The sequence below is a fragment of the Carcharhinus amblyrhynchos genome, chromosome 1 (genome assembly GCF_965287045.1).
Source record: "Carcharhinus amblyrhynchos chromosome 1, sCarAmb.v2.hapA, whole genome shotgun sequence".
Taxonomy (NCBI): domain Eukaryota; kingdom Metazoa; phylum Chordata; class Chondrichthyes; order Carcharhiniformes; family Carcharhinidae; genus Carcharhinus; species Carcharhinus amblyrhynchos.
In genome coordinates, this window is record NC_137324.1 from 63,324,649 (window position 1) to 63,337,271 (window position 12,623).

A 12,623-nucleotide genomic window follows, 5' to 3' on the forward strand; every position below is an offset into this window, starting at 1 on the left:
ACTTCTGCAAATCTTCAGACTGCTACCAAAAGACTCTAAGCTCAAAGTATAAAGCTGTTCCAGCGACAGCAGCTTGATCTGCAAATTGAATCTCCAAGAATGAGAAACAAGTTTGGGGGCGGCGGGGGTGGGGGTAAAACTTCAGACCATTTGCAGACAGCAGTGGTAAAAGCAACCAGTTTTGAATATAAAATTGGGCGACTTCTAAAATTCTATTAAAAAACCCAACCTGAAAATGTACAAAACTTCAAAAGCAAGCAGCTCATTGTAAATTACTTTGGTGCATCTTTAAAAAGATGTTTTATTTAGCCCTTCTATTTGAGAGGATCCTAAGCAATACCAATAGTGGCCAAGAGGAGTCTTTAAAGTCATTATTAGGAGCCTGGAACAACTTGTCTTGTGAAAGAGCCACAGAGAGAGCTTTCCCAACTAAGATGCGACTGTAAGGGAATTGATCCAGAGGTTTTCCCTCAGAAGGGCAGACAAATTGAAGCAATGTTTTAATTCTTGTCAGCATACTAGAGATGGTTTAAAAAGTTAAAAGCAAGGTTTTACCATTTTATTTTGGTCCGGAATAGCACTTAATGGAAAGATAAATTTGAAATAATATGCAATTCAGATGCCAGCTTATTTAAACCAGATAGCCAGGTTAAACACTTAATAGGAGCAGGAGTAGGCCATCTAGCCCCTCGAGCCTGCCCCACCTTCAATAAGATCATGGCTGATCTAAAAGTGGTTCAGTTCCACTTACCCGCCTGTTCCCCATAATCCGTAATTCCCGTATTGATCAGACATCTATCTACCTGTGACTTAAACATATTCAACGAGATAGCCTCCACCACTTCAATGGGCAGAGAATTCCAGAGATTCACTACCCTCAGAGGAGGAGTTCCTCCTCAACTCTGTTCTAAACTGACTCCACCTTATTTTGAGGTGGTGTCCTCTGGTTCTTGTTTCCCTTCTAAGTGGAAAGAATCTCTCTGCCTCTACCCTATCTAGCCCCTTCATTATTTTATATTTCTCTATAAAGATCCCCCCCTCAGCCTTTTAAACTCCAATAAGTACAGGCCCAATCAACTCAATCTCTCCTCATAAGCTAACCCCCTCATCTCTGGTATCAACCTGGTGAACCTTTTCTGTACTCCCTCCAAGGCCGATATATCCCTTCACAAATAAGGGGACCAAAATTGCACACAGTACTCTCGTTGCAGCCTCACCAGTGCCTTGTACAACTGCAGCAAAACCTACCTGCTTTTATATTCCACCCCCCTCGCGATAAAGGCCAACATTCCATTTGCCTTTTTGATCACCTGCAAACTGAGTTTTTGCGATTCACGCACAAGGACCCCCAGGTCCCTCTGCCCAGTAGCATGTTGTAATTTTTTCACCATTTAAATAGTCATTTTACTATTATTCCTTCCAAAGTGGATAACCTCACACTTGCCAACGTTATACTCCATCTGCCAAATCTTCGCCCACTCAGCCTATCCAAATCTCTCTGCAGACTTTCTGCGTCCTCCATGCAATTTGCTTTCCCACTCATTTGTGTCATCAGCAAACTTTGTTGCCCTACACGAGGTCCCCACCTCCAGATCATTTATGTATATGGTAAACAGTTGAGGCCCCAGCACTGATCCCTGCAGCACGCCACTAGTCACCAACTGGCAACCAGAAAACCACCCATTTATTCCAACTCTCTGCTTCCTGTTAGGTAGCCAATCCTCAATCCACGCTAACACTTTACCCCCAACTCGTGTACCTTAATCTTCTGCAGCAACCTTTTGTGAGGCACTTTATCGAATGCCTTCTGGAAACCTAAAAACACCACATCCACCGGTTCCCTTCTGTCAACCGCACTCGTTACATCTTCATAAAAATCCAGCAATGAATGTCACAATGTAACAAAGTCACCTAATGGGGCCTTTCCTACTGTTTTAACTTACATTATTTTCTTGGTGTTGGTTGTTCCTCAACAGGGTGATGATACAGTTGTGAATGAAGAAAGCAAGTGCAAGAACTCCAGTAAGATGTGGAAAAGATAACCTGAACTCTGGAAAGGAAAAACAAAACTTCATTAGCTACGTAACTAGCATCCAATGAGTTGGCTTCAGCTCATTTAATTTGCTTTGTGCACGTATGTTTTAGCATTTCATGCATAAAAATGTGACCCTGACGTAGTTTATCATATTTTAACCAGAGGAAATTTCTGTTCATCCAATGCTGGATATACAAGCAATGTTACAAATGAGATATCGTGGATAACATAGGAACAAAGGAGCAGTAAGCCATTCAGCCCCTCAAGCCTGCTCTGCCTGTGTAATTGTAGTTGATAGTCAGAAATAAGTGAAATTGAACATTTTAAAAGCTAAATATTGCACATAATTGTTCTTGCTCTACTCCCAAAACTCAACCGGCCACTTTTTGATACTACTTCACAGACTACTCCTTGCAGGTCTCTAGTCCTCTGCCCTCTAAATACGACTTGTTCAAAGCTCAAGCGTGTATCCGCTCTTGTCCTCCTGTATACAATTGCTGTCACGTCTATATATTGAATTTAAGTGCTCCTATTAATGTCTTCATGCTCTCACCTTGGCAGATGGAATTTAATGTGGATAAGTGAGAACAAAGAACAAAGAACAAAGAACAACCCAGCACGGGAAACAGGCCCTTCGGCCCAACGAGCCCGCGCCGCCGCATCGCCCTACACCTATTCTACCCTGCATGTCTACGAATGGGACCCTACTCAGTCAGATTCAGGGAAGAAATAGTGTCAATTTGGTGGAAACCAATTAGCCTAAGAGCATATCTTTGGGGTGTGGGAGGAAACCGGAGCGCCCGGAGGAAACCCACGCAACCACAGGGAGAATGCGCAAACTCCCACAGACACAGGCCCAAATCCATGTATCTGCACAGCTAGCAGTGCTAGTCACTGAGCTGTTGTGGAGCCCGTCTATCGGTCCAGGATCAAGCACACACACCGACATGAAGTACTAGGCCACTCCTGGACTTCCAAGAGCAGCCCACGCATGACCCGCCGTGTGCATGCCCCTCGCTTGACACGAGGTGGACCTCCACCTGTGGAATAAAGACAAAACATATTAATCATACAGCCTGCCCTTCCGGTGTCTCCCGAGGTTTAACCCTATTTAATAGCCCCTACCATATCCCTCCATACTCGTTTCACTCATGTGCCTATCTAACTGCATCTTAAACGAGTCCAACGTGCCTGCCTCCACCACCCTACTCGGTAGCGCATTCCAGACCCCCACAACTCTCTGCGTAAAGAACCTTCCTCTTACCTCCAAATTATACCTCCCCCCCCTCACCCTTAAGTGATGACCTCTTGTGTTCGTACCCAGTCTAGGGAGCAGTCTCTCACTATTAACTCTATCTATTCCCTTCAGTATCTTATATACCTCTATCATGTCCCCTCTCAATCTCCTTCTTTCCAAGGAGAATAGCCCCAGTCTCTTCAGTCTCTCCTCGTAACCCAGTCCCCCCATGCCAGGCAACATCCTGGTAAACCTCCTCTGCACCCTTTCCAGAGACTCCACGTCCTTCCGGTAATAAGGTGACCAGAACTGGACGCAGTACTCCAAATGCGGTCTAACCAACGTTCTGTATAACTGAAGCATTAGACGGCAGCTTTTATACTCTAAGCCCCTTCCTATAAAGGCTAACATCCCATAAGCCTTCCTAACAACGTTCTCCACTTGTGACGCAACCTTCATGGATTTGTGGACCTGCACTCCCAGGTCTCTCTGTACGTCTATACTCCTAATCGGCCTACCTTTTATCACATAGCTCCTCCCTGCATTATTCCTTCCAAAATGCATCACCTCGCATTTGTCAGGATTAAATGCCACCTGCCACCTATCTGCCCACTGCACCAACCTATCTATATCCTGTTGTATCACCTGACAATCCAGTTCTGTACCCGCCAACCCTGCCATCTTGGTGTCATCAGCAAACTTGCTGATCACACCACCTACTCCCTCTTCTAAGTCATTTATGTAGACTACAAAGAGGAGAGGTCCCAGTACCGAGCCCTGCGGCACACCACTGGTCACTGGCCTCCAGCCCGACAAGGTACCCTCCACAACTACCCTCTGTCTCCTATTTCCCAACCAGTTCTCAATCCACCTAGCTACCTGGCCTCGTATCCCATGCGCCTTAACCTTTTCTACCAGCCTACCGTGAGGGACTTTGTCAAACGCCTTACTGAAATCCATATAGATGACATCAACGGCTCTCCCATCGTCAACCGTTTTTGTCACCTCCTCAAAGAATTCCACCAGATTCGTAAGGCAAGACCTCCCTCTAACAAAGCCATGTTGCGTATCCCTAATCAGATCGCAACGCTCCAAATGCTCATACATCCTACCCCTAAGTATTTTTTCCATTAACTTCCCTACCACCGACGTCAAACTCACCGGCCTATAATTCCCAGGGTTATCCCTACTACCTTTTTTGAACAACGGGACCACATTTGCTACCCTCCAGTCTTCTGGGACCTCACCTGTGTCCAAAGAAGAGACAAAGGTGTGCGCCAGAGGCCCAGCAATTTCATCTTTCGCCTCCCTAAGCAGCCTGGGATAAATACCATCAGGCCCCGGAGCTTTATCCGTCCTTACGCTACCTAAAAGCCCTAGCACTTCCTCTCTCGTAATAACTATATCCTGCAACTGCACCTCCGCTCCCTCCAAGAGACCGCACGATTCCGAACCCCTCTCCTTCGTGAATACCGACGCAAAGTATTCATTCAGGAGCTCCTCCATTCCCTCCGACTCAATACACAACTCTCCACTCTTGTCCCTAAGAGGACCAATTTTCCTTTTAACTACTCTCTTGCCTCTAATATAGGAATAAAATGCCTTAGGATTATCCTTAATCCTACCGGCCAAAGCCATCTCATGCCCTCTCTTCGCCCTTCTAATTCCCCTTTTTAGCTCCCTCCTACTCTCTCTATATTCCTCCAGCGCACACTCCGTACCCATTTGTTTTGACCTAACATACGCCTCCCTCTTCTTCCTAACCAAGTCTTCAATATCCCCCGTAATCCACGGCTCTCTAATCCTACCTTTCCCATCCTTTCGCTTAACCGGAACAAACCTCCCCTGCAACCATTTCATTTTGTCCCTAAAATCCTCCCACTTGCCAACCGTGGACTTGCCAGCTAACAGTCCCTCCCAGTCAGTTTGCTGCAGCTCCCTCCTAATCCTGCCATAGCTCGCCTTTCCCCAGTTCAGTACACTCCCGCTTGGACGGCACTCGTCCCTTTCCATTTTTATCCTAAAGTAGACGGACTTGTGGTCACTGTTTGCCACATGTTCGCCTACCTCTACCTCACCCACCTGCCCCGGCTCGTTTCCCAACACTAAATCCAGTATAGCCCCTCCCCTAGTCGGGAAAGTTACATACTGTTCTAGCGACCCTTCCATAACACAGAGAGGTTATCCATTTTGATCGGAGGAATAAAAAAAGCAACTTATTTAAATGGAGAGAAACTTCAGTGCAGAGGGACATGAATGAATTTGTGCATGTTCAAAGAAGGTTCATTAGGTGGATTCCAGGGATGAAAGACATGTCTTGAGGTTGAGAATTTAAGCTTATACCCGCTGGAGTTTAGAAGAGTGACGTGAAGTCTAATAGACGTATACAAGATGCTAAAGGGGATTGACAATAGATGTAGACTTTCCCTTGTTAGACATTCTAGAATGACAGCCCATAGTTTTAGGCTAAGAGGTGGCAGATTTAAACCAGTAATGAGAATTATTTCACTCAAGATCAGATCAGAAGGATCTTGGGGTCCGGGTTCATAGGACACTCAAATCAGCTTCGCAGGTAGAGGATGTGGTTAAGGCAGCGTATGGTGTACCGGCCTTCAATCAAGGAATTGAGTTTAGGAATTGGGAGATAATGCTGCAACTGTATAAGACCCTGGTCAGACCCCACTTGGGAGTACTGTCCTCAGTTCTGGTCGCCTCATTTCAGGAAGGATATGGAAACCATAGAAAGGGTGCAGAGGGGATTTACAAAGATGTTGCCTGGATCAGGTGGCATGCCTTATGAGGATAGATTGAGGGAGCTCGGTCTTTTCTACTTAGAGAGACAAAAGGTGAGGGGTGACCTGATAGAGGTATAATAGATGTTGAGAGGTATTGATCGAGTAGACTCCCAGAGGCTTTTTCCCAGGGCTGAAATGGCTGCCACAGGAGGACACAGGTTTAGGGTGCTGGGGAGTAGGTACAGAGGAAATGTCAGGGTTAAGTTTTTCACTCAGAGGGTGGTGGGTGAGTGGAATCGGATGCCGGCAGTGATGGAGGCAGATTCGATAGGGTCTTTTAAGAGACTTTTGGATAAGTACATGGGACTTAGTAAGATAGAGGGTTATAGGTAAGCCTAGTAGGTAGGGACATGTTCGGTGCAACTTGCGTTCCGAAGGCCCTGTTTGTGCTGTAGTTTTTTTTATGTTCTATGTCCAAAGGGTCATAAATCTGTGGAATTTTCTACCCAGAGTGCAGTGGATGCTGGAACAGTAAACAAATTTGAGATAGAAACTTTTTAATTCGTAGCTGAATAAAGGAGTGGGCAGAAAGGTGGTGATGAAATCGATGATTGTAGAGCAAGAGGCCAAATTGACTACTCACACTACTATTTATGTTCATCAATGTCCTCATACCATTATTGCAAGGTCCTACAGCCTCGCATCCTCTCCCATGTTGATCCTTTGATCATGGTTTTCTGCTCATTAAACACCTCAGATCTTACTACTTACAGCACAGTCTTCTGCCATCTCTGCCCAAATTGCTGGAATTCACTCTTACCCCTCTATTTTTCATTTCCCTACATTTTGGCAATGCTTTCTCTCCCATCAAACATGGCATCCCTCCTTGATATTTTCAACTGAGTGAAGTCATTCAAGGCACTTTACAAAGTCAATATGCCAATACAAAAATAAGCTTACTGTTGGGATTGGCTTTCGTTGTTAGTGGCTTGCAAACAAATTTTAATACTTTGTCACATTCAACTGCCATGTTGAAAAGGAATTAGAGATATTAGCCAGCAACAGTCTGTGTCCTACATAGATGGTCAACTACTGAGGAAACACAAGCAAACCTACATATACAAGAAAATAATTTACGTAGTTTTAAAAATAATTAGGATAGAACAGTTAAAAAGGATAAATACAATGTGACAAAAAAATGTTAGAGATCCTGACATTTTAAAATTTTCAAAAACTGGCTATTGCTAAAAAATCTTCCCATTATGTTGAAAAGTCCTAGAATCGTAAGCCAAAGTTAGAGAACGCAGAATTCCTATTTCTAATGGCCGTTTGGGAGCTCCAGGGGTCAAGTCCAAAATGACCTACATGAGACATACAAAACATCAGATGCAAGTTGCACTGGATGCTATGGGGGTAGGGCACTTAAGCACATGCAATGGCTACCTGTCTGCAGTATGCAGATTATGATATGGAGATGCCGGTATTGGACTGGGGTAAACACCAGGTTAAAGTCCAACAAGTTTATTTGATAGTAAACCCACTAGCTTTCAGGGTTTGACCCTTCGTTAGGTGAGTGGAGTGTTCTGGTCACAAACAGAACACAAAGGCACACAGTTTACAGAATACTGATTAGAATGAGAGTCTTTACAGCTAATTAATTTTTAAAAGGTGCAGACAATGTGAGTGGAGATAACATTAAGCATAGTGCACATCTCTTTAACCTGTCTCCAGACAGGACAGTAAGCGAGATGTTGTAAGCCCAGGCAAATCATGGGGGTTACAGGTAGTGTGACATGAACCCAAGATCCCGGTTGAGGCCATCCTCATGTGCGTGGAACTTGGCTATCAGTCTCTGCTCAGCGACTCTGCACTGTCATATGTCATGAAGACTGTCTTGGAGAATGTTTACCCGAAGATCAGAGGCCAAACGCCCGTGACCACTGAAGTGCTCGCCAACAGGAAGGGAACAGTCTTGCCTGGTGATTGTTGAGCTGTGTTCATTCATCTGTCGTAGCGTCTGCATGGTCTCCCCGATGTACCATGCCTCGGGACATCCTTTCTTGCAGCGTATGAGGTAGACAGTGTTGGCTGAGTTGCAGGAGTATGTGCCGTGTACTTGGTGGACGGTGTTCTCACATGAGATGATGGTATCTGCGTCGATGGTCCGGCATGTCTTACAGCAGTTGCTGTGGCAGGGTTGTGTGGTGTTATGGTCACTGTTCTCCTGAATGCTGGGTAGTTTGCTGAGGGTTTTAGGTTGTGTGGTTGTTTGAAGGCAAGAAGTGGGGGCGTGGGGATGGACTTGGTGAGATGTTCGTCTTCATCAATGACATGTTGAAGACTCCGAAAGGTGATGTCCTAGTTTCTCCGCCCCGGGGAAGTACTGGACAATGAAGGGTACTCTGTCCTGTGTTTGTCTTCTGAGGAGGTTGATGCGGTTTTTCACTGCGGCGAGAGGGGTGCCACAGCAAAGTCTCTCAGCGTAGTTGGCACAAACTACGCTGAGGGACCTTGCCGTCGCACCCCTCTCGCAATCCTCAACCACCTCATACACCAGCTCTACAGTAAACGCCACATCCTGGAAACCAAGTTAGAACTCATATTCTCAACTTGCGCTCAGGATGCAGACCAGCTGCGAAACTCTGCCAAGCAAGTGAAACAAAGAAACTACAACATGTACATGCACACCAAGGACAGAAAACTTGAGAAACTCTATCACCACCAGCAACAACCAAGCCTCCTCCGGCACCACAGTAGATTACAGTACCACTGCAAGGAAGTCTATTGTCAACATGTCGGATTATACGCTTCAACCAGACAAAGTCAAAGTTCCCAGCCGAGGGTTCAAATTTCTGTCCCACCACCGAAATGAACCCCATCAGTCTCGCAGCAGACAGAGGAATTGATCAGGCGAATGAGGCTGCAGGAGTTCTTCCGCAAACCCCAAGAGGCCAATAGCGAACACAACGAGACAGCCAATGAACCGGAGCAGCTGACAGAGATCCGCAGTACAGCAACTGAAGAGGAGAGAGTCCAAATGGACTTCTCCGGGAGGCCGCTGCCCTCGACTGGACACGTATGCCCAAGCCATCAGAAGGTGCATCAACACCAGATTCATCAACTGTACTCAAGACAGTCCCAATCACACCCCGGCCACCCAAAGCACAACACAACGCCATCCACGCTCAAGACCAACTGCAACATTGTCTGCAGCAAACTACCCAGCCTTCAAGAGAACAGTGACCACAACACCACATAACCCTGCCACAGCAACCACTGCAAAACATGCCGGATCAACACGGATACCATCATCTCACACGAGAACACCATTCACCAGGTACACAGCATATACTCTTGCAACTCGGCCAACACTGTCTACCTAATATGCTGCAAGAAAGGATGTCCCGAGGCATGGTACATTGGGGAGACCATGCAGACACCACGACAACGGATGAATGAACGCAGCTCGACAATCATCAGGCAAGACTGTTCCCCTCCTGTTGGCGAGCACTTTAGCGGTCACAGGCATTCGGCTTCTGATCTTTGGGTAAACGTTCTCCAAGGCGGCCTTCACAACATACAACAATGCAGAGTCGCTGAGCAGAAACTGATAACCAAGTTCTGCACGCGAGAATGGCTTCAACGGGGATCTTGGGTCCATGTCACACTATCTGTAACCCCCATGGCTTGCAACATCTCACTTATTGTTCTGTCTGGAGACAATACGCATCTCTTTAACCTACGCTTAATGCTATCTCCATTGACCTTGTTTGCGCCTTTTTAAGAATTGATTAGAATGTGAGTCTTTACAGCTAATCAGTATTCTGTAAACTGTGTGCGCCTTTATGTTCTGTTTGTGACCAGACTTAGAAATCAAGCTTGCTGACCTACACCTCGCAGGCAGCGTTGAGGACGACTGGGAATGCTTCAGGGATGCTGTCCGTACATCTGCACTGAAGACGCTCGGGCCCTCCACCCACAAGCAGCATGATTGCTTTGATGAGAACAAGGTGGTGGTACAGGCTCTACTTGGTGAAAAGCACCGTCTACATTGGGCCTGTCACAACGACCCATCTTCAGCTGTCAAGAAAAATCCTTTTACCAGTGCTCACAGGACAGTCCAGAATAAACTGCGTAAAATGCAGGATGCCTGGCTGAGTACCAAGGCAGATGAAATACAGGGATATGCTGACAAACAACTTGAAACGGTTCTACGAAGCCCCCAACACTCTCTATGGGCCTCAATCTCTCGGGAGCTCCCCCCTCCTGAGTACAGATGGTACAACTCATTACAGAAAAGGCTCAGATCCTGCAGAGATGGGCTGAACACTTTGAAGCCGTCCTCAACCGACCATCATCTATTAATGATGAAGCAATAGACAGGATTCCCCAGGTTGATATCAACAGCGCCATGGATAACCCACCGGTAGTAGCTGAAGTCACGAAAGCTGTCAGCCAGCTATCCAGTGGCAAAGCTCCAGGGGCAATGCCATACCCACAGAGATCTATAAAGCTGCTGGTCCTGCACTTAGAGAAGCTTACCGACTTGTTCCAGTCCTTTTGGAAGCAAGGATCCATTCCTCAGAAACTTAACAATGCTTCCATCGTACACCTCTACAAGAGGGAGGCAATCGGCAAGAATGCGACAACCACGGAGGAATCTCGCTGCTCTCCATCACAGGAAAATACCTCACAAGAGTCCTGCTAAATCGTCTGGTCACTCATCTGGAGCTGGGCCTGCTTCCAGAGTCACAGTGTGGCTTCCGCAAAGGTCTTGGGACTACTGACATGATTTTTGCTGCACGCCAACTTCAGGAGAAGTGTCAGGAGCAGAATCGGGAGCTCTACACAACCTTTACTGACCTCGCGAAAGCCTTCAATACAGTATGCTGACAGGGCCTGTGGAGGATCATGTCAAAGTTAGGCTGCCCACCCCCCCCTCCCCCCAAATTCATTCAAATGGTGCGCCAGTTCCACGATGGCAATGATGGCCAGAGTACTGGATGGCAGAGAATCCTCTGAGGCATCCCCAGTCACCAACGGCATCAAACAGGGCTGTGTGCTTACGCCCACACGGTTCAGCATGATGTTTACTCGAGGCCGATTCCAGCAACACTGTCCTGGAAGGCATCATTCAGCGTGGCAGTACAGAGTGGACGGGAAGCTTTTGAACCTGAGGAGACTTCAAGCTATTACCAAAGCGAAAGAGACTGTTCTGAGAGATTTCCTCTTTGCCGATGACTGCACCCTGTATGCTGGCTCAGAGCCAGAGATGCAAGTCAGCATGGACAAAATTTTCCACGGCTTGCGACAACTTTGGACTCACCATCAACATTAAAAAGACCGAAGTCATGCACCAGCCTGCTCCTCATGCATTGTACACAGAACCCATAATTACAATCAAAAGGGCAGAAACTACAGGCAGTGGACCAGTTCACTTATCTTGGCAGTACCCTCTCCCAAGCAGTACCTATTGATGCAGAAGTTAATTGCAGAATAGCAAAGGCAAGTTCTGCTTTCGGTAGATTGCGCTCCACTGTATGGGAACATCGAGGAATCAGCCCAGCAACAAAACTGAAGGTCTACAGCATCGTGGTACTCACTATCCTCCCGAAAGCCTGTGAAACATGGACTGTGTATCGAAGGCATGCAAGACAGCTCAACCATTTCCACGCGACTTGTCTTTGCAGAATATTATGCATCAGATGGCAAGACAAAGTACCAGACACTGAAGTTCTCTCTGGAGCAAGTCTACCATCAGTCCACACACTGCTGTGGCGAGCGCAGACCTGGTGGGCAGGTCATGTCACCCATACGTCAGACGAGCACATACCCAAGCAGCTCCTTTTTGGGCAACTCTCTGCTGGAAGACGCTCGCATGGAGGGCAGGAGAAATGTTTCAAAGACACACTCAAAGCCTCCCTGAAGTCGCTTGACATTGGCACAAAACTGCCCTACTTGGCACTACCTCATCTACAAAGGCTGTCAAGCTCACGAAGCAAGGTGTATTGCTGAAGCACAACTTAAGCGCGAGCTGCACAAGTCCAGAGCCACCAGCGCAACAACTACTGTGTCTACACAAGTCTGTCCAATACATGCCAGGACATTCCGTGCCCGAATTGGCCCGATCAGTCATCTTCGGACACACTGCAACCAGCCTCAAAATGACTAATGGTGTCGAGGTCCTCATCAATGACAATGGACGAACAACATATGTTCTGTTTGTGACCAGAACTCTCCACTCACCTGATGAAGGGGCAAACCCCAAAAGCTAGTAGGTTTACTTTCAAATAAACTTGTTGGACTTTAACCTGGTGTTGTGAGACTTCTTACTGTGTATGCAGATTAGGCAGAACATACATTCAGCAGCAGGAAGGAACCTCCCAGCAGCACCTTTTAAAGGAATCAGTTACTTGCACGATTTGCCAATTGATTTTCACTGTTTTCACTTTGAATTTATGTTTGTGCTTTCGAGAAATCATTAAGTCAAGTCTACCACAGGAAGTACAGCAGGCCATTGGACTTTTCCCCTGACTTCTGCACAAAACAAAACAGAACCGTCGCTCCCAAACTGGAGTATAGTAGTAGACTTTCTACTGGAAAGCTGGAAGGTTTG

General features: G+C 46.6%; 1 protein-coding gene across 6 annotated transcripts in view; it reads right to left on the reverse strand.

Annotated features, from left to right (window-relative positions):
* The window catches only part of slc38a9 (solute carrier family 38 member 9), an 83,049-nt gene that overhangs the window by 23,487 nt on the left and 46,939 nt on the right, over positions 1–12,623 (reverse strand). For all 6 annotated transcript variants that reach the window (XM_080185980.1, XM_080186024.1, XM_080185999.1 and 3 more), the window contains exon 11: positions 1,944–2,050. In XM_080185980.1, coding sequence (XP_080042106.1) covers positions 1,944–2,050 — 107 coding nt within the window. The remainder of the gene's footprint in view (positions 1–1,943; positions 2,051–12,623) is intronic.